This window comes from Biomphalaria glabrata, chromosome 12 (genome assembly GCF_947242115.1).
Source record: "Biomphalaria glabrata chromosome 12, xgBioGlab47.1, whole genome shotgun sequence".
NCBI lineage: Eukaryota > Metazoa > Mollusca > Gastropoda > Planorbidae > Biomphalaria > Biomphalaria glabrata.
In genome coordinates this window covers 11,186,018-11,210,013 of record NC_074722.1, presented here as the reverse complement: position 1 = coordinate 11,210,013, position 23,996 = coordinate 11,186,018, and the positions used below count along the sequence as shown (strand labels likewise).

General features: G+C 33.7%; 1 protein-coding gene and 1 long non-coding RNA gene across 2 annotated transcripts; one reads left to right on the top strand and one right to left on the bottom strand.

Moving 5' to 3' along the window:
- The first annotated feature begins 70 nt into the window (after positions 1-70).
- LOC106056185 (GTP-binding protein 128up) lies at positions 71-8,746 on the top strand. Its single transcript, XM_013212802.2, has 10 exons — positions 71-184; positions 2,510-2,675; positions 2,836-2,966; positions 3,137-3,206; positions 4,255-4,424; positions 4,718-4,903; positions 5,562-5,674; positions 6,403-6,525; positions 7,373-7,468; positions 8,246-8,746. Exons 1-10 carry the CDS (start codon positions 146-148, stop codon positions 8,250-8,252), a joined length of 1,101 nt encoding a protein of 366 aa, XP_013068256.1. The 5' UTR covers positions 71-145; the 3' UTR covers positions 8,253-8,746.
- A 7,060-nt stretch (positions 8,747-15,806) lies between these two features.
- Positions 15,807-23,748, bottom strand: LOC129922190 (uncharacterized). The gene is made up of 2 exons (XR_008774169.1): positions 21,558-23,748; positions 15,807-16,298 (listed from the first exon to the last, which is right to left on the bottom strand). It is a non-coding gene; the product is annotated as an uncharacterized LOC129922190 (long non-coding RNA).
- Between the last annotated feature and the right edge of the window lie 248 nt (positions 23,749-23,996).

Here is a 23,996-nt window from a genome sequence, read left to right as displayed (position 1 = left end):
AACAATTACTAATTTAGAAAATAATTATAAAAATAAAAGTCGAAACAAAATTTGTAAATTATTTTTACAGATGCCATCCGGCACTGTTGCATACAGAGCATCTTCCAATTCCGGTTTGTAAGACTGAAAGTAGGAAAGTTGCACCATGTCGATTCTACAGAAAATAGCTGATATTGAGGCCGAGGTAATGTAATTTTTATTATATTTAATTAATGATTACATCTAGAGGAAGTAGATGAAATTTAGATCAAGTCTGTATGATTTATATTAATTCAACAATATCATACAACATGTATAATAATAATATCAATAAATATGCTGCTAGCTACTCTGTACTCATCAGTCATCCCCCCCCCATCAGTCTCATGACTAAAAAAGAGACTAGTAAGACACTTTAGACTTTAGTCAAGTTTAGTGACTTGAAAGTTTAGTTGACTTTAGACTACTTTAGAGTACTTTAGACTAGGTGACTAACACTACAATCCTACATTAACTAATTATACTAATTACTAAGACTAACAGTCTAAGTCGTCCAAGTTAACTGTTAAGTAATATCGGAAAATATGTGACTGTCAAAAGTTTCAATTTTAGTATGTGTATAATGTGGTATTATTATTATTATAGCCTTTATATATATAGCGCTACTTTCATGCTTATACTTATAGCATGCTCAGAGCGCTTTTGGTCCAATCCCAATCTCATTTGTGGACCAGTTAGGCCTTGGGGGAGGGGGTATCTAGGAGTTAGTTTTCCGTGCTGCCTTTTTAACTTTAGGCGCTCAGTAAACACAACTCTGCCTGAGTCGGGTGTCGAACCTCGAGCCCCCTTCTACTTTCTAGGTAGCCAAGCCAAGTTCAAGCGCACTTGGCCTCTTGACCACGCTTCCCACTAGGTTAACTTACTAACTAGTAACTATGTCTACTGATAACTGATTATTAGTTTATTAGTTATACTAGTTATAGTAACATATAAGAGTCAAGTTATACTAGTACATCAATTTTATCAAATCATCATCATGGACCTCACTGCATTCACTTTCACCAATCGTAAGCAAACAACATTTAGCCAGGTGATAATATTGATAAAACAGCAATAAAAACTGTCACGAGATAGCCATTGTGTGTATTACGTAATTTGTATAGAAGAGATAGAGAATTAATTCATCAATAATTGTCAATAATCAATTAAAACTCACAAACGACTTAAATGTCATCTTTGTTGTTCTGGCTCTGTCCTCTGCCACCTCTGGTTAAACCGAGACCAATCATTATAGATCTAGAAGGCCTGAACATTCACCTGCAACATCACAACCTATGACTACTATGAGCAGTTTAGACCTTAGACCAATAGCTAGTTGCCACATCTACAGACCTGTGACGAGGCAGGTCTAAACTGTCCACAGGTTGTGACATTGTAGGTTAGTGTTGACACTGGCCTTCTATAATGAATGGTCGATACTCTCAGACATCACTTCATTTCACCAAATTTCAGTTGTTGTGTCGATTTGTCTGTAGATTGTAGACAGTGTTATAATGCAGATAAATTTAGGTTACATCTATCTCATCTATATAACTCTAAATTTAGGTTACATCTATCTCATCTATATAACTCTTAACCTAACAATGACAGTTTGTACAAGAGTAAGAATGACAGATTCATTCACAGAAAATGAACAAATGCAGACAGTCTATTATTAGTTAGGCTTACCATAACTTTGTTTGTTTATCTTTGGACCCACACATAAGTCAGCTCTGCAAATGTCTTTATTAAATCTGCAACTGTGCAGATTAGGCCAGATCTGACCATATTTAACATTGGAGTCAACAAAAAGCTAGCTGTGGCATTCATACTCTCCCACCTAGACTACTTCAATGCAGTGCTAGAAGATGTGTATACAAACTTGCCAAACTGCAACAGATTCAGAATAACACTGAGAATAAAAACAAGACAAGATTCTGCTTCTACTTTCTTGCACACGCTCCATTTTCTTTCTGTGAAAGCAAGAATCAACTACTAGGTGACCACACTTTGTCATCAGTGTATCTATAATAAAGAAATGCCCTGTATCTTAGCAAACTGATCACTCCATATGTCCCTGGTAGCGCCCTGCACTGAAGGGACTCCATTCTTCTAGTGGTGCCACATTTCTTCCTCAAAAGATACGGTCAATGGCTTTTTACTGCATGGACAAAAAGTTTAGAATTCACTTCCCATTAATCTCAGACAAACAACATGCTACACTACATTCAAGAAGAACATTAAAACATTTCTGTTTAAAACTTTTTTTTTAGATTAGTCTGTCATTTTAGCTCTCGTGTTTACGTTTGTAATGTTATCACAGTGCCTTGAGCCTACATTTCATTTGTTAACAGTTACATTATTAACATTTTATTTGTTAACAATTATTATTATTACTAAATGTTTTTGAACACTTCTACAAAAATGAAGATTGTTAAGCCCTCCCAAACTTCCTACATTTAAAGAGCATGCTTGATTAATATTTGTTTAGATGGCTCGGACTCAGAAGAATAAAGCTACAAGTGGTCATTTGGGCTTATTAAAAGCCAAATTGGCTAAACTGAGAAGAGAATTGATTGAGCCAAAGGGTGGAGGAGGTGGAGCCGGTGAAGGTTTTGATGTTGCTAAAACTGGTGATGCAAGAATAGGTTTTGTTGGTAAGACGTTCTTGTTATTGTTTAGGAAATGATAATGTTGGTAAGACCCTTAGTTAACACTATTATTATTGCTAAGAGAATGTTCATATGGACAAAGCCTTTTAAATTAGAGAAAATAGAATCACAACCTAAATTATTTATAAACTTTTTTGCATTTTAGGATTTCCATCTGTTGGTAAGTCCACATTGTTAAGTAACCTAGCAGGAGTATATTCAGAAGTTGCAGCCTATGAATTCACCACACTTACAACTGTGCCAGGTGTCATTAGGTATAAAGGAGCAAAAATACAGGTGACTGCTTAAGTATTTTTCTTGTTAGTAATTGTGTAGATCATAGTAAATCATTTAGAGGTTTTGCTGTAGGATAATAACAATAAATTTTAAACTACTAAACTAGAGATTACATTTAATAACATACCATTTGAATTGATTTAGTACTAAAAAAAATATTTATGTTCCAGCTTCTTGACTTGCCAGGTATTATTGAAGGTGCTAAAGACGGTAAAGGAAGAGGCAAACAAGTAATTGCTGGTATATACATATATCAAACTATAAACATTTTCATATTAACCATTTAGCCTTTAAGCAGTAGTCAGAACAATCTCCTCAATCCCTAAAAAAGGGATACATCTCCATATAATAATTTTTTTTAAAAGTCATTTTTTTTACTTAAGTCAGAAAAAAAACTAATAAAACTCATAAATCTCATCTTTTTATAATAGAGAAAAATAGACCTAGAAATTAGCATCATGTTTCAAGTCATAAATTCATAAATAAGTTAACAGAGCTCAAAAACATTAAAATATCACATTAGATTTAGTTGCGTTCTAATCTTGATCGACTAGAGCTAGCATAATTGTTATGAAAATTATATTCTGTATCGGTTGTCGTTCTTATGTTTACATGTGCTTGTAACTCGTCTGTGAGAATGTGTTCACGAAATGTGTGTTGTGTAGTCATTCAGTGTATTAGAGCCATACTATACAGACATGGTTTCGACTCTCTTATGTTTATGTTCATAACAATTTAATATACTGGATCTAGCATTGACTTTTTCTTCACTTTGACTACTATCAGTCTCAAATGGCTTTAAGTCACTTACCCCAACCATTTTTTCCTTATTCTACAGCTGAGACATTAATATTTCCAATAAAATCATATTCAGTTAAAGCCTACACATGAACCTAAATATGTTCCGTTTTTGTAGGCTAGCAAAAAAAACAACAACATAAAATTCATTCCAACTTGCTGCAGATACCAAATAAACACTTAAAATTAAATGAAACAACCCGAAATCTGTGATTATCTACCAGTAGCGGGGACTCTACCTGTGAAATGGTTAAACTAAAGCAAATCCTGATCTGATATATTGTTATCTTTAATTATATGTTGTTTTTTTTTACTCTTTGTATTATGCTTACAATTTGAATTTTTGTTTGGATAAGCAAGAGAGTTGGGGGGGGGGGGGGGATTTTTCTTTGTAATAGTCTTGATATTTTAATTGACATTGCACTAGGTTTTGATATTTTAATTGACATTGCACTAGGTTTTGATATTTGTAAAAAAAAATACATTCCAGTTGCAAGAACATGCAGTTTGATTTTTATTGTGTTGGATGTTCTGAAACCACTGCAGCATAAGCGCATTATTGAACGAGAATTGGAAGGATTTGGTATCCGGCTGAATAAGGAACCTCCAAACATTCAGTTTAAGAAGAAAGATAAGGGAGGATTAAACCTGACATCACTTGTGAGTGCTCACTTAACAAACATCAAAGACTGTCAAAGTTAAACTTGATCCACTGAAAGAAAATAACATTTATTTTCACAATGATAAAAATAATACTGGTAATCTAATAATCTTTGTCACTAGGCAGATTTAGACAGTCAACATAAGGAAAACAATAAAAAAAAAAATTAATCCACATGATTTATCATTTCAAAAGATATTTTTCAAACAAAAAGTAACTGTTTAGATTCTCCTAATACTAGTCAAATATTTATAATCTTTTTTTTTTCTGCCACTTTTAAACTTTGATAAAGGTTCAACAAAGTGAGTTGGACACAGATCTTGTGAAAACAATTCTTAATGAGTACAAGATCCACAATGCTGACATAACATTAAGGTATGATGCCACAACAGAGGATCTCATTGATGTCATAGAGGGAAACAGGGTCTACATTCCTTGTATATACCTTCTGAATAAAATTGATCAAATTTCCATTGAGGTGAGAGTTCAACACAGTCTATGTTAGGATTTTCATCTTCCACTTGGTTGTTATGTTAGGATTTTCATCTTCCACTTTGTTGTTATGTTAGGATTTTCATCTTCCACTTTGTTGTTATGTTAGGATTTTCATCTTCCACTTGGTTGTTATGTTTACTTTTATGCGATTTGTGTTCCATGCAAGACATTTTTCTCAAAACTGTTTGTTCATCTTATTTTAGAAATTAAAATTAATTCAGCCAGACTACATTTTTGAATATGTTAATGTTCTTTATCTTTTATAATACATTTATTAAATGTTTTATTAATATTGGCTATGCAAAGGGTAAGAAACACTTACAAATTATTTTAGATTCTAATTTTCTTAAACCTTATAATTTGGTGGCCACAGGTAGAGATGATGAAACCTTTTAATAGAAGGGGTGTAAAGGTTTTGAAAAAGAATATGAACAAGTTTTGTAATAGTAGACTTTTTCAATATATATTTTAAACAAATCATTATCTTAAATAAGTAAACCCCAGTAGCTCTCTGCATTTTCTTGTTAATTTCTTTCATCCAGATAATGAATTTTATTTTTGGTTGTAGGTTGTCTATAAAAAGCTATAACTAAAAGAAACATGACCATATAATGCTAGTTTTAATTTTTTTAATTTTGCAGGAGCTAGATATTATTTACAAAATTCCTCACACTGTTCCCATATCTGCACATCATAAGTGGAACTTTGATGACTTATTGGAGAAAATGTGGGATTACCTTAAGCTTGTCAGGATGTAAGTCAACACTCTGTGTTCTTTTATGGTTATGTAATATTTTGTTCACCATTATCTAAAATTTGTTTAAACTTTTGTCATATACCTTCTTTTTTTTAGACGGTACACATACAAAAGTTTTTCTCTTCCAATCGGATGAAAAAAAGTATATCAGTAATTAAATATCTTCCATCAAAAGTGCTTAAGAAGAATTTGGTTGTTATCACGTCAAAAGCATGAATAACCTGGGGGGATACTGAGAGACTGCATGCTAAATATTATTGTAAAAAAATATACATATGTTGAATTGTTTTCTTTCAATTATTGAGCTAATTGCAATAGATGCTAATGGTGATAAAAAGTGCATATCAAGTTATAACAATTAGTAGTCAAATGAGATGTCATACAAATGATCTGTCACTTACACTGTTCCCCCCCCCCCCCCCCCCCCCCCCCCCTTTCCAAAAAATGTGAACTGCCAGTTTGCTCTGTGGCCATCTTAAAGTCCAGAATCTGATACTATTTAAACCAAAATCCTCTTGTCAGTTGCCCAGAAATTTATCCCATTCTACTACCACTTCTTTAATGCTGAAAGCTAGAAAAGTTTGAGAAACATTGATCCAAATCCAAGGTACATGTTAAAGTAAAGTGGGCTAATTAAAGTGGTATTTAAATTTGTGGTTACAATGGTGACTTTTAATTTTTCCAGATTACACTGCTGATAAGTATTCTATCTCTATTGTCTTTAGTTACACAAAACCCAAGGGCCAGTTGCCAGATTACACTTCCCCAGTTGTTCTGAAAGAAGGCAAGAGTTCTGTGGAGGATTTCTGCAACAAGCTACATAGGAGCATCATCAGAGAATTTAAAATGTAAGTTTAGTTGTTTTTTTTTTTTAAACTTCTAGGTTCTTTTGATTCTTTAGAAAAATGCAAATCCAGTTTATTAAAGCCAAATGCCCAAAGGTTAATGTGAGCTTAGTCATGGTCTTCATCTATAGATAAATTCTTCATGATCCATTCCCCTCCCCCCCCCCCCACCTGAATTTTCAATTTATTATAGTGATTTTGACATAACATACAACCAAGACTCTCTGTTCTCTCAAGAAAGTTTTAGCCTGTTCATTGAAGCCTTGAAGTCACTCAAGTTGTTTTTCCCTCCCCAAAAACTCATATTATGTGTTTTCAACTTAAGGGGATAAACACTGTATTTTGGAAGCCATCATTAAACATGGAAAATAATTTTAATGCCCATACTGAATAATTTGTAAGTTGTCATATCTGATTCTAGAAATGAAACAGGACTCTTTAGTGTTTACCAAAATAAAAAAAATAAAAACTAGGTAATTTTATATAAGTAAATATTTTTCCCTTCTGCTAGCTTCTTTCATTTATAGTTGCTAAAAAAACCCAGCAACTTTTACTATTTTATGGATAATAAATCACTTATGATGCACCATAAAGCAAGCAATTAAAGTGATAGTCTGCAGGAGAGCCTACAGCTTAGCAGCAAAAAGCTGGCTAGTAGAAGAAGACAGTAACCTGATTATACAATCATAGGTTTATATTTTTTAAATTGTTTCATTTACTTGATGGAAATAGTAGGGCATGGTGTAATCCAAAATTTGAAGGGTGAGATAAGAAAAAAATAATTTTCTAAAGTATAAATACACATTAGCTGGACATGCTGACCTTTTTCTTTTGTTTATTTATGTTTTAGTGCTCTTGTGTGGGGCTCTTCTGTGAAGCACTGTCCACAGAGAGTTGGTAAAGAACATATACTAAATGATGAGGATGTTGTACAAATCATTAAAAAGTAAGTCACTGCTCGGAATTATAAGTGTATATATACATGTTTAAAAAGAAAATCTTCTAGCTGATGACTGATGTTTGTTTTGTTATGTTATGCTAACTACCTCATCTTTGACCTAATACCTCATCTTTGATTGGAAACCTTCAGAACATTATTTGAAACTTGAGGTAGCTTTAAAGAGTTAAAAGTCCAAAAACTAACAAATATATAATGAAGTAGTGTCTTAAAAAATGCTTCTATTCAAGTCACAACTTCATGGAGGGTGTAGGAAACTGGGTGGGTAGAACATGGACATGGATCTCAAAAATGGATTTAACATTTTTCCTAGAAATTTAACAGTTAATATATAATGCTGATAAAAGAATTACCAAAGAATTGGCCACACTGTTATAATTGTTCAAATTAAAAAGGTTTGAAAGAACTATCACCTTCAAATACATGTTCAGGTATTTACGCTTATAAGGCATTATTGATTCAAGAATTTAATACGTAATTGTTCAGGAAAATTTTGGACATCATCTTTTAAGTCTGGATCTAAAGGTCTATCAATGGAATATTATAATGTGAAGTAAATATATACATTCGCTGAACCAGGATTCTTTCTCTGGGAGAGGTGTGGTGTAAAAAATGTTCCATTGTTTTTTAATCAAACATTCATTAGCTATTAAGAGAAACAAAAAATCTCTCTATAAGTTGTATAAAGTATGTTTATATAAGTATTTATATTGTTTTTCTACTTTAAACTCTGACTTCATTTTGGTATTTTCTTTTCTTTTTTAGAGTTTAACAGGTGCACCATGTTAATGTTTGAGGTGAATTCTTTGACAACCATGTTTGATTCAATGACTATAAGTCATCTGCTACTGACTGCTATGCTCACTATGTCTCAGAATTTTTTTCCTGTTTTTTTCATTAATACTTCGGCTAATAATGATGTAGTAGGTGACTAGAAATATAGATTTTTTTCCCCTTCAAAGTCAAAATGGCTAGAATGTTTTTTGTACTTCTCTCTATGAGTTGAGGTTAGAATTTTTAAAAAATTCAGAAATTCAGAGACTTAAGGATATTGTGTGAACTAGATACAAGCATTGAAAAACATTGGTGTTTTAAAACCTGTTGGTTATGGGAAACATAAAGGAAGGGAAATAACTTTCTTTTTTTTAATTATTGTCCCTTATAAATGTTAAAATACAAATGAAAATGATGAAGTGATATTTTGAATTAATTTTTATGATGAATCTTGACTGTTGTTGCATTAATAAATACAGTTGGTGATCATGATGCCGAATTGAATATTATTTTTTTTTAATATTAATGCATAACGTCTAAAAACAAACACAAATTACCAATTTCTTTGATTGCTGCGTCCCCAATCTTAAGGGCCAAGGGGTAGAGCAAACACTCTAATGCAAAGCGAAATAATACAGGGCTTGGAGAGTATTATTCCCTTATTTTGAAGAACAAATGGTGATGCAAATAAGTTGAAATGAATATGTACCACTAGTCGACCCACAGCGTAGCACATGCCTCTATTTAGGTGACGGGTAAACACTTCCTGAAAGACAGTTGTTCAAATGGGGTGGGTTTTGGGCAAACGACTGTGAGTGAATGAAAAGAAGGAACTCTGGAAAGAGCAACATACAATTGTCCATGACTGAAAACAGGTTTTGGAAGATACAGGCATATCTTTTTGAAATACACACAAGAAGATTATATAATATTAACAATATGTTACTGTCGAGTGAACCAACTGTCTGTGAGCAAGTTGTTGGTGAGTGATGTCGGGTGATTGAGACGGCATTACGACCTCCAGTGTCACCACTGTTTGTTTAGCCGCAGTCTTGATTAGGTAACTGCTCCCCCACCGAGTCTAATAGGCCTTCCACTTACAACACAAAGTGTAATTATCACTATCATGTTTACCATAGTACCGGTATTCATTTGTCCATACATTGTCCCCATAACTTCTTGCATCTTGACAAAGGAGCTCACCAATATCAGGCTCAATTTCAAATTGGTAAACGTCCTGGTCCTCGCCTTCACTGGTCATGGCTTGTTTTGTTTGATATCTCGAAAAAGAGAAAGAAATTGTACTTGACTGATGTGATGGTATATGCTGTAGGCCCTAATAATCCCTTTATACTTAAAATGTCACCGCTTTAAAGTTTGAAGCTAACAATAGATAACTATAAAACCTTCTATTTTCATAAGCGATTGGCTGGCAGACTGGTTAGTGTATTGGTTTGAGGAGGATTTAGCCCTTAAGTTCGAATTCAGGTCGTTCACCTTTTTTTTTTTTTAAATGCATTTAAAAAGCGATCACCCAGATACCCTCTTCTTTCACCCCCTATCCCTTTGCAACTGGTCTAGACAAGTGATTTTTTAAGTATTTTTTTATTTATTTATTATTATTTTTATTTTTTTCTTGTTAACTCTACGCCACACATAGCCTACTCTTAATCCAGTGACTCCTAGTATGTAAGTTTTTTTGTTTTTTTTTGTAGTTTTAAGAGTAGGTTTGTAATTTGGAAAAAGATGGACTACTACATGGTCAGATTCTCCAAGTGGAAAAAAACTTTCACATTTGTAAGCCTGCTTAATGTTTACGTAGCATTGGTCGAGCGTTCTGCCCTGCCTGGTGGGGAGGGAGACGTACTGGCAATAGTTTGACAGTGTGTGTTGTCAATATTTAGGTTGTTGAAATCTCCAGTTAAGATACAAACAGAGTCTGGGTGTTTTGATTGTACATTGTGAAGCACATGAAAAATGATTTCCGACGCAGTCGTTATGTTAGCCGTCGGTGGTATGTGAACGACTAGTCTCGTGGCACCGACCCCGCGGCCTGTTTATTAAGAAATATCCAGCTGTCTCTTTCGGAGGCCATGATCTGCCAGATGTTCTTCTCTGTGCCAGTTAAGACAAGTTGGCGCCTGAGCTGGTTTTTAAAACGTTTTAAAGGGAAAAAGGGGGGGGGCATATGTAAGTTACTGGTAAAATACGAAATAAAACGGTCTAAATATTGTTTATTTTGTTTGTTTTCGGTAAATTAGATACAAACATTCTATTGAACATGCTATTCAACTTCAGTCTGTTGGCGGATAGAGAACATTTGTGTGAGGAGAGGGAGAGCGATATATATTTTCTATTTATCTATATATATATAATTCTCTTCGTCGCTCAAGAATTTGGACGAGAAGAAGAAGTCAACGAAAGATCACTCTCTTATTTCTGCGGATAGTCACCCCACGGAAAATAAGAGGGGGGGGGGAGAGAACAAGTATTCACCGGTCACTACGGAAGGCTGCCTGGTCGTGCGGTTTGCGCGCTGGACTGTCGTATGGATTTATCAAACCCTGTCCGCTCCCACCCCCCTTCGTCCTTCATCTCTGAAGGAACATCCGAAACATGTAAAACATTTTACAAACACTAAATAGCAGCGCCGGACTTAACCATTGTGACCAAGAAGTCATGGAAAGAGAACAACTAATCTACTATGTATATTCACCCCGTCACTAAATAGCAGGGCTGGACTTAACCATTGTGGGGCCCTATGAACGGATTTCGCGGGGCCAAGTTTGGGTAGGGAAGCGGATAATAAGTGAAATTTAAGAGTTTGTATTAGAAAATAAATTCGTCTATGAATTTTATTCATTCTTTACTACCGGTACGTACAGAAATACCTAACGAGCCTTGAGTGTAGCAAAGTCATACAATATATCATAATAATTCTGTTTCCTACATAGATCACGCTCAATAGCAAGAATTACCAAATGTTTCAATCTATCTTTCAGAATTGTTGACCTCAATTAATTCTTCGTTAGTTTGAGGCGTGAGAAGCTTCTATTACCAGATTACACAATTACGGCCAATGCATAATGCCGTTTTTATTTATCGCGCGTAGGATTGGCGTTTTCCATATTGAATGACACCTCAAAATGACAATTTTTGTCTATATATTTCCGTATATTTTAATGACTTTTTCGTATATTTTGCAATTTCGGGAGATTTCCAGGAGCTCCTGGTAAATCGACAGGAGGGCGCGGGATGTTTTAAGTTATAAAATAGTTTAATTTAATAATTTATACACCTTGAATTAGCGCGGGTCCTACGAAAGTGCGGGTCCCACTGCGGTCGCATAGGTTGCAGTGACCTAAGGCCGGCCCTGCAAAATAGCGGCGTATGCTACGCCGCCGGTCGACTAGTAGAATTTAGAGCAGTGTTTCTCAATCTTAGGTGTGAAAATAGGGCCTACGTTGGCGCCTCTCTTCTTCGACTGTTTGGGGCTCTGGGCAAGCGCTATAAGCTACCCTTCCTGAAGCTTTTTATTTTTCATTCTTAAATGCTCAAATTTATTTTAAGACGTCCACATCTATCAATCCTATTTACAAATGGTGGTCAGATTAAGTGAAATAAAGAGGAGGGGGCCGACATTGAAGTGTGGGTGACAATCGAGGCAACGTAAGTAGCCTATGCCTTTTTTTGGCATATTTATCGTAAGATAGGCTAGCTTTATTGTATGATTGTTTTGGTCAGCAGAAAACGTCAACAGGACGATGGTTAAACCAATGAGCTACAGACAGCGCGGGGCCGGCCTTATGAATTTCGTGGCCATATTCAATGGATGCTGGCGAGGCCCTTCTTTTTACAATAACAACTATTACAATTTATTAGATAGTTATATAATTTTTTCTTATACAAAATGCATAGGAAGCAACTCAAACAGTATAGGCGCCATAGGGTCGTAAGACACACTATGTATGTTAACTCTTTAAAGTCCTACATTTTTAAAAGCACGTGACAAGAGCCATGACTGTCAGACTGATAGTGATATGCATAATGTTAATTGTAGGGCCCCTGCGAGGCGGTGGGCCCAATTTGGAGCTATCGGTCAAATCGGCACTTTAAAGTTCTATTGAAAGTGAGTTAGGCCTATAGGCTTCAAATTTTTATACAATAGAAAAATATGAGATTGATAAAACAAAGTAAAAAAAAAATAATCTAGAAACTGAGGAATTCCATACAAAACTGTCGGGATGGTAGAATGAAAACGAGCAGTCTGGATCCTTTTTCCTTTTGATATTTATTATTAATGATATTATTAATGATTGCATTCGAAATTAGCCTGGGGCGGAGAGGACTGGATACAAAAAGGTAGTATATAAATATAACTTATGTAAGTGACAGTTTTTTGTGCTTTTTTGTGTGTAATCTCTCTAAAAAAAAGTGTTCCTTCTCCCCCCCCCCCTTTTTTTGGGGAGGAGAGCGATTGCATCTAACGCACGTGGTACCGACAACCCTCTTACATTTTATATTAACAAAATGATTAAATTTGAAATTAGAGTATGATGCAACAAAATATAGGCCTACAAATGTGTTAAAATATCAGTAGGTGGCATCAGTGGCGTCACTAGGGTGGGTGTCACCCGGTGCGGTCATCAAAGGAAAATAATTAATTACACAAATTGATTGTTAAAATGAGTGTCAATTAAATTGTAAAATTCAGTTGTTACAATTTATTTATAGTTCAATTTTGCAACAATTCAACCGTAGGAAATTACAATGTTGTTTCTCTTTCTGGATTTCAAACTTGAAAACCTATCAATAACTTAAAATGAATGTCTTTAACGATTTCATTTTTAATAAATTTGCTCGTTGTGAGAGTGACGTCTGTTCCATTGTCGAACGTGTTATGCTTTTGGTAAAGAAAAAGTTTAATTAGCCACCAGTTTGTCAATAGTTTAAAGGTAGGCCTACTCTTATTTATCTTTGGCTTTTTAGTACACCTTAAATTCCCTCCAAAAAAAAAAAAAGATAGGCCTAAAGCAAAGATAGATAAAATAAAAGACATCTGGCACTAGATCTTAAGACGCTCATCTAAAGGCTATAATTTTAAAAGGACAACATTAATTCTATTGTACCAAAAATTGTAGGCAAGAAACAGAATGTTGACCACATAAATTAAATGCATGTTATACACATCTTTTAAATAGCTTGCTTTTCTTTTGGTTGTTAAAATTTCCTATACCCCTGTATGGCTCCAGACATTGAAACTGCATTTTTATATTCCTGATCTTGACATATCATAAAGTCAAGCTCATTTCTTTCTAGACATTTAAAGATATTAAGTAGATCTCACCAGCTTTTTTTCTCCCTTAAAATCTTATAATATATGAATCTATGTTAGGTGTGCTGTCAAACAAAATACAAAGGTGCTTATAGTAATTTTTACTCTTATAAATATATCTTTTACGCGGTTTTCTAAAACATTTATAAACTTTTCAACATTATAAATACACTTTTGGTTATGGGTTTTATCGACACAACATTTCCATCATCTTATGGACATTCTATATTTAATAAAGATTCGTCGTTAATATGGTCACGAAATGTCAAATATTCAGATTGTATAGAAACAATCTGTGCACCATCCTTCCATTGTTTTTATTCTTTACATCAATCATAGCAACGACTTCCATGTCAAATGTATTTGTAGCCAGATGCTCTTGTTTTCCGATTTTCCAATCCTGATGACTATTCTTGAGTCGTCTTTTGATATTCCAATTTCAGACTTTATTTCCACCACTTATTAAATAAATAATTTGTATCTCATTTCAATAGAATTAGTGGAAAATAGTTGACAACAATAAAACATACAATTATTTGCTATTAAGTGACTAAATCATTCCTAATAGGAAGCAATAGAACCAGTGTACTTTTCCTTTTGTGAAATAGGCACACGCACGACAAAAAAAAAAATTATCCCCTAAAATATTGAAGTCTATATCATTCAACTCATTCATTGTAATATTTCCTTCATCTTAGCTAGAGTTTCTAGTTTTAGGCATAAAAGGCATTGCCTTCGATTCCGAAGATTAAAAATTCATTTAGGTATAAAAGGCATTGCTTTCGATTCCGAAGATTAAAAGATTAAGGATGAGAGCAGTACTGCGACCTGTTTATTTTGTCACATCTGACGCAGACAAAGGACCTAATTTAGTTTTCTCTACGTCCTCAGCGTTTTTCTTTTGCAAGGGCTTTTCTTTGGGTCTGAAATCTGTGTCTCGCGACTCTCATGAGAGCTCTCCAGCTGTCTCTTCCAGGGACCATCTGCTGCCACAGCTTTTCTCTATTCCGCTGAGGACAAAATGGCGACTATTTATATCCTTTCTTATTGATTGCACATTTTCCCCAGATTATTAGGCCCTATTACAGATTTTATTATACGGAATTTTTGTTTGAGCATTAATAAGTTATAATGGCTGCCGTACCTTAGTGAAAAAAAAAGTTTCCTTTTACTAACTAGTTGGGTTGCCAGGAATATATATGTTATAGCACTGGTTAATATGTATATGTAGTTGCATGACGCACAGGACGTAATCGTCTTCTTTTTTCAAGTAACGTCCTCATTATATAAGATAAGGCAGTCTATAAATTGAAATTAAATAAAATATTCCGTGTAGGCATTAACATTTCTATGTTGCCTACTTTCTTAAAATAAAAAAAAAAAATAAAAAAACATTTATATTGCAGAAGTTATTAATACTTCTTATTGTTGACTTTTTTGTAGAAGTATTTTTTTTATCCGCAAATTACCTCCCTTTTTGTATATAACTGTCCAGTGGTAGAGTGCATAACAATTAAGTACGTTGATCTTGATGCACAATCTGCCGGTAACTCATGTTACCTAACAGCAAGAACGCAAACAAGAAAATACCTTATTAGTCACTTTACAACGATTTCCCTTTATAAAAAAGCACTTTCTCATCGGAGGGTCTGGGCAGGATTTACAGCTTTGTATAGGCCTATGTTTTAAAATATTGACATTGGTCATAGATTCACGACGGCCATTGGTCCCTTGGCCATTAATTAAGAGCACATCAAAACTGTTCACAATGGTGGCAAATAAGACATAATTTCGACAAACGTATATCAATTTTATAATAACATCGATAGATATAGGGCCTATATGTTTCATATTTTCAAACAAGTAACAATTATTATATAGCCATAACTATATGTTGCCTAGGTAGAGACAGAAATAGAGAAGCTATTTCTATTTTACTTGAAAACGGTGGCATTCTCAGACACATACACACTGTGTTTCGGTGAGAAACGAGGTACATACGTGAACTGATTAGGTTGAGTGTGAAAAAAAAAAAAAAGATCTACAAAATAAGTATGATCTGTGATGTTGCTAGTTCAGGCTGTCTTGAAGTCAACCAATTACTCTGCAATCGTTTGGGTGTAATTGTTCGGGTGTATTACGTGTAGTTGACCAACAACACAAACAAGAACTGGCACATCGATTGTAACAGGTGAAGAGATGTAGTCAACGATGATGAACAAGTTAATATATATTTATTATGATAAAAGGCCACAGTAGAAGTCTCTGTCACTAAACACGTCGTTACCCTGGAATGTTCTAACGCTAACTGATTTTCCGGTCTCTAACCCAACATATCCCAAACGTCACTAGTCCCGTTCAATATGCGTCTACTATGGTGCGTCGCTAAATAACTAAAATAACTAACCTATATAAATAAGGTGTCTAACAGATTCCTCCCCCCCTTGAAAAAAAATATGTCAATATTTTTCCACTACTGTCAAGTCTTACAAGGGCATTTTCAATCTAAGGGGAAGACCACAAACATAAAATCTTGACATCTTCATCTTGACATCTTCATCTTGACAGTTCCTCATATTCATGTCAATGTTCATAACAGTTCATAACATTCCAAAATCATCCTCCTTAGTACACAGTTCATCATAGAGGAAAATGTGGCATCTTATGGGCATGTCCTACACATCTCAAATGTTCTTCACTGGCAGTAATCTGATAAAATACAATATTTCAAAAAACAATTATAAACTTTATTTACACATTCAATACATTTTTTCTTACCACCCTTTTATACGCTTTTGTCCATTTTTCTTTTATACTCACCCTTTTCCATAGAACTAACTTTCGTCAATGATATATGAAATGATTCACACAAAAAAAAATATCCATACTTACTTTTAAATGCTTAACATCAACTTTACTTATCTCCCTTTTCATAACATATAAATGGTGTCAATATATTAATATATATTACATAATCAATATAATCATAGTTTATTTACAAACTTATTTCATTTCAATGTCATTCTAGACAATAGATCAGCTACAATATTCATAGATCCACTAATAGCTTTCACTTCAAATTTATATTCCTGTAGTGCTAAGAACCATCTATAAACACGACTGTTTTTCATGCTCTTTTGCTGTATATACTGAATAGGTTTATGATCAGTTAATAAAATGAATTTCCTTCCTATTAAATAGCTCTCTAGCTTAGTAATTACCCATATTACAGCTAAGGCTTCTCTTTCAATGACACTATATTTTTTTTCTGCCTCTGACAATTTTCTACTTACATATAATATAGGATGTAAGTTATCATAGTTCTGCATTAAACAACCACCAATAGCATTACCAGATGCATCAGTTGTGACATAAAATATTTTGTCTTTATCAGGTAGTCTTAATATTAGTTCATGACTAAAAACATCTTTAATTCTGTCAATAGCTTTCACACATTCCTCATTACAAACTACTTTTTGAGGTTTTCCTTTTTTAAGTAAGTCATTTAATGGATTCACTATTTCTGCTAAGTTCTTTATAAACTTTCTGTAATAATTTACTATTCCCAATATGCTTTTAATTTGTCTTTTTGTTGTAGGTATTTCAATATTAAGTACTTTCTTTATGTTATCTTCAATAGGGCTAATCATGTTGTTATTTACTTTATGTCCTAAGAAAATTATTTCTTCCAATCCTATTTCTACTTTTTCTGCTTGAATTGTAAGTCCACTTTCTTTTATTATTTTGAACACTTCTTTTACATCTACCAAATGTTCCTCCCAACTATTATTAAAAATACATATGTCATCCAAATAGCAAATAACATTTTCTTTGTTTCCAATTATCATGTTCATCATTCTATTAAATGTGGCAGGTGCATTTACTAATCCAAAACTCATATAATTCCATTGAAAAATACCATATGGTGTTACAAATGCTGTGTAAGGTTTTGCATTTTCTGTTAAAGGTATTTGCCAATAACCTTTAGTTAAATCTAATTTAGTAAAAAATTTTGCTCCATTTAATTTATGTAAAATATCCTCTATATTTGGCATTGGATATGGGTCAAATTCTGTGATGTTGTTAAGTTTCCTATAATCAATACATAACCTTATATCTCCATTCTTCTTTTTGGCTATCACAATTGGTGAAGCATAAGGAGATGTTGATGGCTCAATTATACCTGATTCTAGTAAATTGTCTATTTCTTTCTTTACTTTGTCTTGTAAATGTAGTGGTATTCTATATGGCTTAAGCTTGATAGGTTTTGGGTCTGTTACTTTAATGTCATGTTTAATAATATTTGTTTTTCCTGGTATGCTGGAAAAAATTTCTTTGTATTCCTGTATTATTTTAGTTATATCTTTTGACATTTCCTTAGTTAAATTATTAAGATTAATCTTTTGCCAAGTTTGATTCTCTTTTGTTTCTATTACAGGTATTTCCTTAATATCATTTTCATTGTGATTTTCATTTGTTATTATCATCAAGCATTCTTCTCTTTCTGAAAATTTATTTTCTATTTCCTCCTGAATGTTTTGTATTACCTCATCTTCTCTATCATGATACAGTTTCAAATTATTTATGTGATATGTTTTAATTTTCCCATTTATTTCAATTTGATAATTCACATCACTAATTTGTTTTATCACCTTAAATGGACCTTTCCATTGTTTACCAATTTTATTTTTCAGGTCATTTATCAATATTAATACATTGTTTCCTACTTCTAGTGTTTTCAATTGTCTTTTCTTATTTAAATTCTCATGAGCACTTTGTTTGTACTTCTTATTGTTGTTATATGCTTGAGTCCATATTTCTTTCAATTCTGTTGTGATTGTTGTTTCACTGTCATTATTTAATTTATTCTCATTGTCTATTAGATTTTCTTTAAAAACATCTAATTCATCTCTGGGTTTTCTTCCATGTATTATTTCATATGGTGAAAATTGTGTTGCTTCATGGATGTTGTTTCTATGAGCAAATAGTACATAGTTAATGTAATGATCCCACTTGTTCTGATTATTCTGAATTATCTTTGTTAGTGATCTTTTTAATGAACCACTCTCTGGGTGGTAAACCGAAGAGTATATGTGTTGTATATTGTATTGTTTAGTCCATTTCTTAAATTGTTCTGACTTAAACTGAGATCCCTGATCACTCAATATAATTTTAGGTATACCATGTCTTGTAATTACTTTTTGAGTTATGGCATTAATGATATTCTCTGCACTTGTATTTGATAATGGGATTGCCTCTGGGTATCTACTAAACATGTCTATTACTGTTAGAATGTATTTGTTATTATTTTCAGTTTGAATTAAAGGACCTATTAAATCAATAGATACTTTCTGAAATGGTGCTGTAGGTTCATCCATTTTTTGAATAGGTGCTTTATTCACTAAGCTTTTGTTAGATCTCTTTTGACATATGTCACATGAGTTTATGTATTTGTTGATTGTTGCTTTCATTTTGGGCCAAAATACTTGTTTTGACAAATTCCTATAACATTTCTTTACTCCCCTATGTGCTGCTAAATTATTATCATGTGTCATGATTAAAACATCTTTCCAATATTTCTGTGGTAAGACAAGTTGTTTTATTTTCTTGTTATCATTACTTGTTTGTCTAAATAATATTTTATTCTCTATACAAAATTTCTCCATTGGATTATTATTGTTTTTATCTGATATTCTTGAATAAATTTTCCCAATAATATTGTCATTCATTTGTTCTAATGCAAATGTGGGTGTTGTTTCTTTTTCACTTTGTGATATTTGTGTTTCAAGACTATTTTGTGTTTCATTTTCTATCTCTCTTTCCTTAACATCTGTATTTTCTATTTGTATTACATTAGTGGTTTCTTTTTCTTTATCATTACTTATTACATTTATTGTATTTTCCTGTTTCTCATCTTTTTTATCCATTGATCTTGTTATTATCATACTTGTTATATTTTGTGTTTCTATGTTTTCATGATTTTGTCTTATGTTTTTGTATTTGTTTTGCCAGTCTTCTAATTCTTTTCTTGAACATTCTTTAACTCCTTTTATGTTTCCTACTAACATATCATATCTCATTTCTGGTATTGCAATGCCATCACAATAACCAGTGAAAAATGGAGTTTCAATGTACACCCTTATAGCTTTAAATTCCCTTACGGTGCCATCTGCTAATTCTACTTTCTTAGTAAACCCTTTATACCAATGAGGTTTGACAAATTTAGTTTTTACTGCCAAAGTGTTACAACCTGAATCCCTGATTAATTCCACTGGAATTCTATCTACAAACCCTGGGTACACTGCAAAATTGTTCCTATTTCCTTCCATGAAATATATCCTATCTGTACCTTTACTTTTGTATTCCCTACTGTAACTCCTATTTCTATAATTTCCCCTGTCATTCCTATCTCTACTCCTATATCTACTGTTATTTTGTTCATTGTATCTATTTCTACTTCCAGACCTGCTATTCCCTCTTCTACAGTTAGCTGCTATATGACCTTTTCCTTGACATTTAAAACAGGTTATTTCACTATATTTTCTATTTCCACTATTTGATCTGTTTCTATTTCTACTTCTATCAACATTTTCTTTGGTGTATCCTATTAAATCTACTTTGCTCTTATCCCTATCAGAAAATGGTTTATTTGGATAGGCATTTTTGTATACTCTCATTATCTCTGTTATTTCATCTATAGTTTTGGGGTTTCTTTCTCTAATAAAAGATTGTAATTGAGGATCACATTTATTTACAAAGTTGTCCACTAGAATAAAATTTTTTAATCCTTCATATGAGTTTGTCACTTTTTCTAATTTTACCCACTTATTGAAAAAATCCTTTTCCATATTAATGGTAGTTTGGGGTTCTATTTCTAATGATGGTATATTGTCAAAATATTTCTTTCTAAAAGTTGTAGCATTATGACCATAGGCATTCAATAATTCTCTTTTTAAAACCTGATAGCTATCATCAATATGATGGTCATGATTTTGGCATATTGTTAGAGCTTGACCATGAACAAAGTCTATCAGTATTTCAGACCACTCTTCTTCAGGCATATTAAATGTAGACATTTTTGCCTCATATCTTTTCAGGAAATCACCAATGTCATCCTTCTGTTCATCAAAACTTTGTATTTTCCTCTTTAGCCATGTCTGCGAATTAGGGTTGTCTCTTTGAGTGGTATAATTATTTGAGTTATTTGTGTTATTTCCTTGTTCAGCTTGAGTTCTGGCTTGTGCTGCATCCAGTCTCATCTTCTCCATTTTAGCTTCATGTTCTCTAATTTTTTCTCTTTCTTTGTCTTGCCTTTCTTGGTCCTCTTTTTGCTTCTCATATTCTTCCTTTCTGATCCTTTCTTGTCTATCTACTTCTTCCCTCACCACCTGCTGTACATAAGCTGCTAAGTCCTTTCCTTTTAACTCCATGGCCTTTCCATCCTGCATAGCTGTTTCCTTAACCTCCTTAAGGTCCACATATGATGATGTAGCCATTGTATTTTATATTTTATATATATTTTTACTTAGCCTATATTGGTTATGGCTATACTTTAAACTTATTTTATATTTTTACACACTTTTATACAAGTTTTAAGTGTTATGTCTCTATCTATAGATTTAGTAAATGTGTAAATCTAGTCTGAGTTATTATGGTTATATTCAAATCTGTATATTAGGTCCAGTATTACACACAAATTTAAATCTAGTATATTATAGTATGTATAATAATACTATTTAGATCTAGTTATCAAGAGCACTATGACTTTTAGATCTAGTATGAATAACTATGATCAATTTTAAAATCTGGTATGACTGAAGTCACAGTGAAGTGTCTAGAGTAAATTCAAAGACTGTCTAGAGTCTAGATCTAGAGTAGATTATGGTTCTATTTAACCGTATAAAACAAATATGTTTATACAATGTCAAATATATCTTCAACAAGATATATATATCTAGAATGTACTACCTTCATTCATCTTCAACTTAATAATATTTCAAATTAGAGTCTAGATAATTAAATTGTACCAAAGAGATGTACAACAATTTGCAGATCTAAATTTAGCCAGACGATAGTGTTTGACTACATAGCCAGTTTCGGCATTATTCTCATGGCAAAATCATATTTGATTTTAACCGCTCAAACTAAAATTATTTTAGTCTGATTCACAGTAAAAGAATCCTACCCGCACTTTCTATCATTAAGTGAAAAAAAAATACAGATCTAATTAAATTAATAAAAATAAATAATTTAAAATAATATAAACAAATGAAATAATTAAATGAGACTATCACTATGGGTTGGGATGTGACAATATGGCACACAATGATAACGTCACGAAGTAACCAGGCAACAACGGATATGACGTTTACACAAACAAAACAAATTACAACCCTAAATGTATAATATAGCTTTTCATCTAAATTACGTCTTCTACCCCGACGGGTTTTAAGGCGCACCACCTGATTTTACTCAGGCTAACGTACCAAATTTAGACAAAATCTATTTCTAAGGGCAATCTAAACATATACTAATAAGAAAAATGGCACTTAGCTTTTGATAAGAAAGATCCCTTTGTTCGGACTCCCGAATATGCTAGATCACAACAAATTCCACTGCCTCTCTTCCAGTTCTGACTCTGTTCTCCGGTGCTACCAGTATCCCACGTAATGCCACAGATGTCCTGATATGCCACAGCAAAATGTTCCAGTTCCTTCGACGACTGTTGATGACCGTATGTGTAGTTCCGACGACTTTGTGTACACAGTTACTGACGAATAGGTTAACGGTTCTTCTGGCGATGACTTGACTTGTGTAGACGACTACTGACAAATAACAGTCTCTTGACGGCAACTTGATCTGGACGACTGACGAATAACGAATTTCTTGACGATGACTTGATCTGGGCTGACGAATAACGACTTTCTTGACGATGACTTGATCTGGGCTGACGAATAACGGTTCTCTAAAATAGTTCACTGCCTCTGCTGCTACTCTGGTAGTACGACGAAGTTTGCTGTTGTACGTTGCTTCACTAGACCAAACTGTCCAATGTAGACTAGGTGAGACCAAGGTCACCTCCGACGACGTTCCGTTAGACGATTAACGGTTTTCAACGAAATTAAGTGGATGTAGCTATTTCCACAACTTCACTATCAGCACGTCTAGATAACGTCTAGACCGACGAATACTAAATATATCAATGTTCAGTAATGATACATACAACTTTACTAACCTTCCAAAGGTTAAACACAGTGACCGTTATAAACGTGGCAAGCAACCGGTTCAATGAGCAAACTGCTCCACAAGAATCTCTCCAAGGGTAAGACGACAGAGCGATTTCGATTTAGTTAGCTACCAAACTTGTAGTACTCACAATACTTCTGACAGCGGGCAAACTGTCCTTCTCGAAACTGACGAGGTAAAACTTGATACTCGACGTGGCTCCTACGACGAAGAAAAAATATGTCCAACAGGTTCACTAACGATCTCTCACCCGTTATGAATGAACGGTTTCTCTGGTTGTAGGTCGATTCAGCATATGAAGATCAGGCGTTGCGATGATTACGGTCCTGACGAAGGTCACCCTGAGTTAACGGCTCGTTGAACGTGCGATCAAACAGGCGACGACTGCTTGTAGATCCAGAACAAAGTCACTCTGCGATACTGCTGTGTTCAGCCGTACTCCGATGAAATCTTATATCTTCGAGTGCACGACCCTCACCTGAGTAAACGTTCTGCTTCGAGGTCCGGTTCGATGTTCGTCGGGCTTCGAGGTTCGGGGTCGCCACTGTGATGTTGCTAGTTCAGGCTGTCTTGAAGTCAACCAATTACTCTGCAATCGTTTGGGTGTAATTGTTCGGGTGTATTACGTGTAGTTGACCAACAACACAAACAAGAACTGGCACATCGATTGTAACAGGTGAAGAGATGTAGTCAACGATGATGAACAAGTTAATATATATTTATTATGATAAAAGGCCACAGTAGAAGTCTCTGTCACTAAACACGTCGTTACCCTGGAATGTTCTAACGCTAACTGATTTTCCGGTCTCTAACCCAACATATCCCAAACGTCACTAGTCCCGTTCAATATGCGTCTACTATGGTGCGTCGCTAAATAACTAAAATAACTAACCTATATAAATAAGGTGTCTAACAGATCTTAGTTGGTAGATTATATATAAATTTGTGACTTGAAAATTAACAATTTTCCTACGTTTCTTCAGAAATTAAAATAATTAAGTCCCAGCCAAAAATTAACCTGCAGCATGACAGCAGTAGATGTTGGCGGGCGGAGCTCGAACTTCGAAGTATTAAGACGATTAGTCTCGATATTACACGCCTAGGCCACCATTTATTTTGTATAAGCCCACAAGGCACTGTCTAACACAGTGCAATATTTCA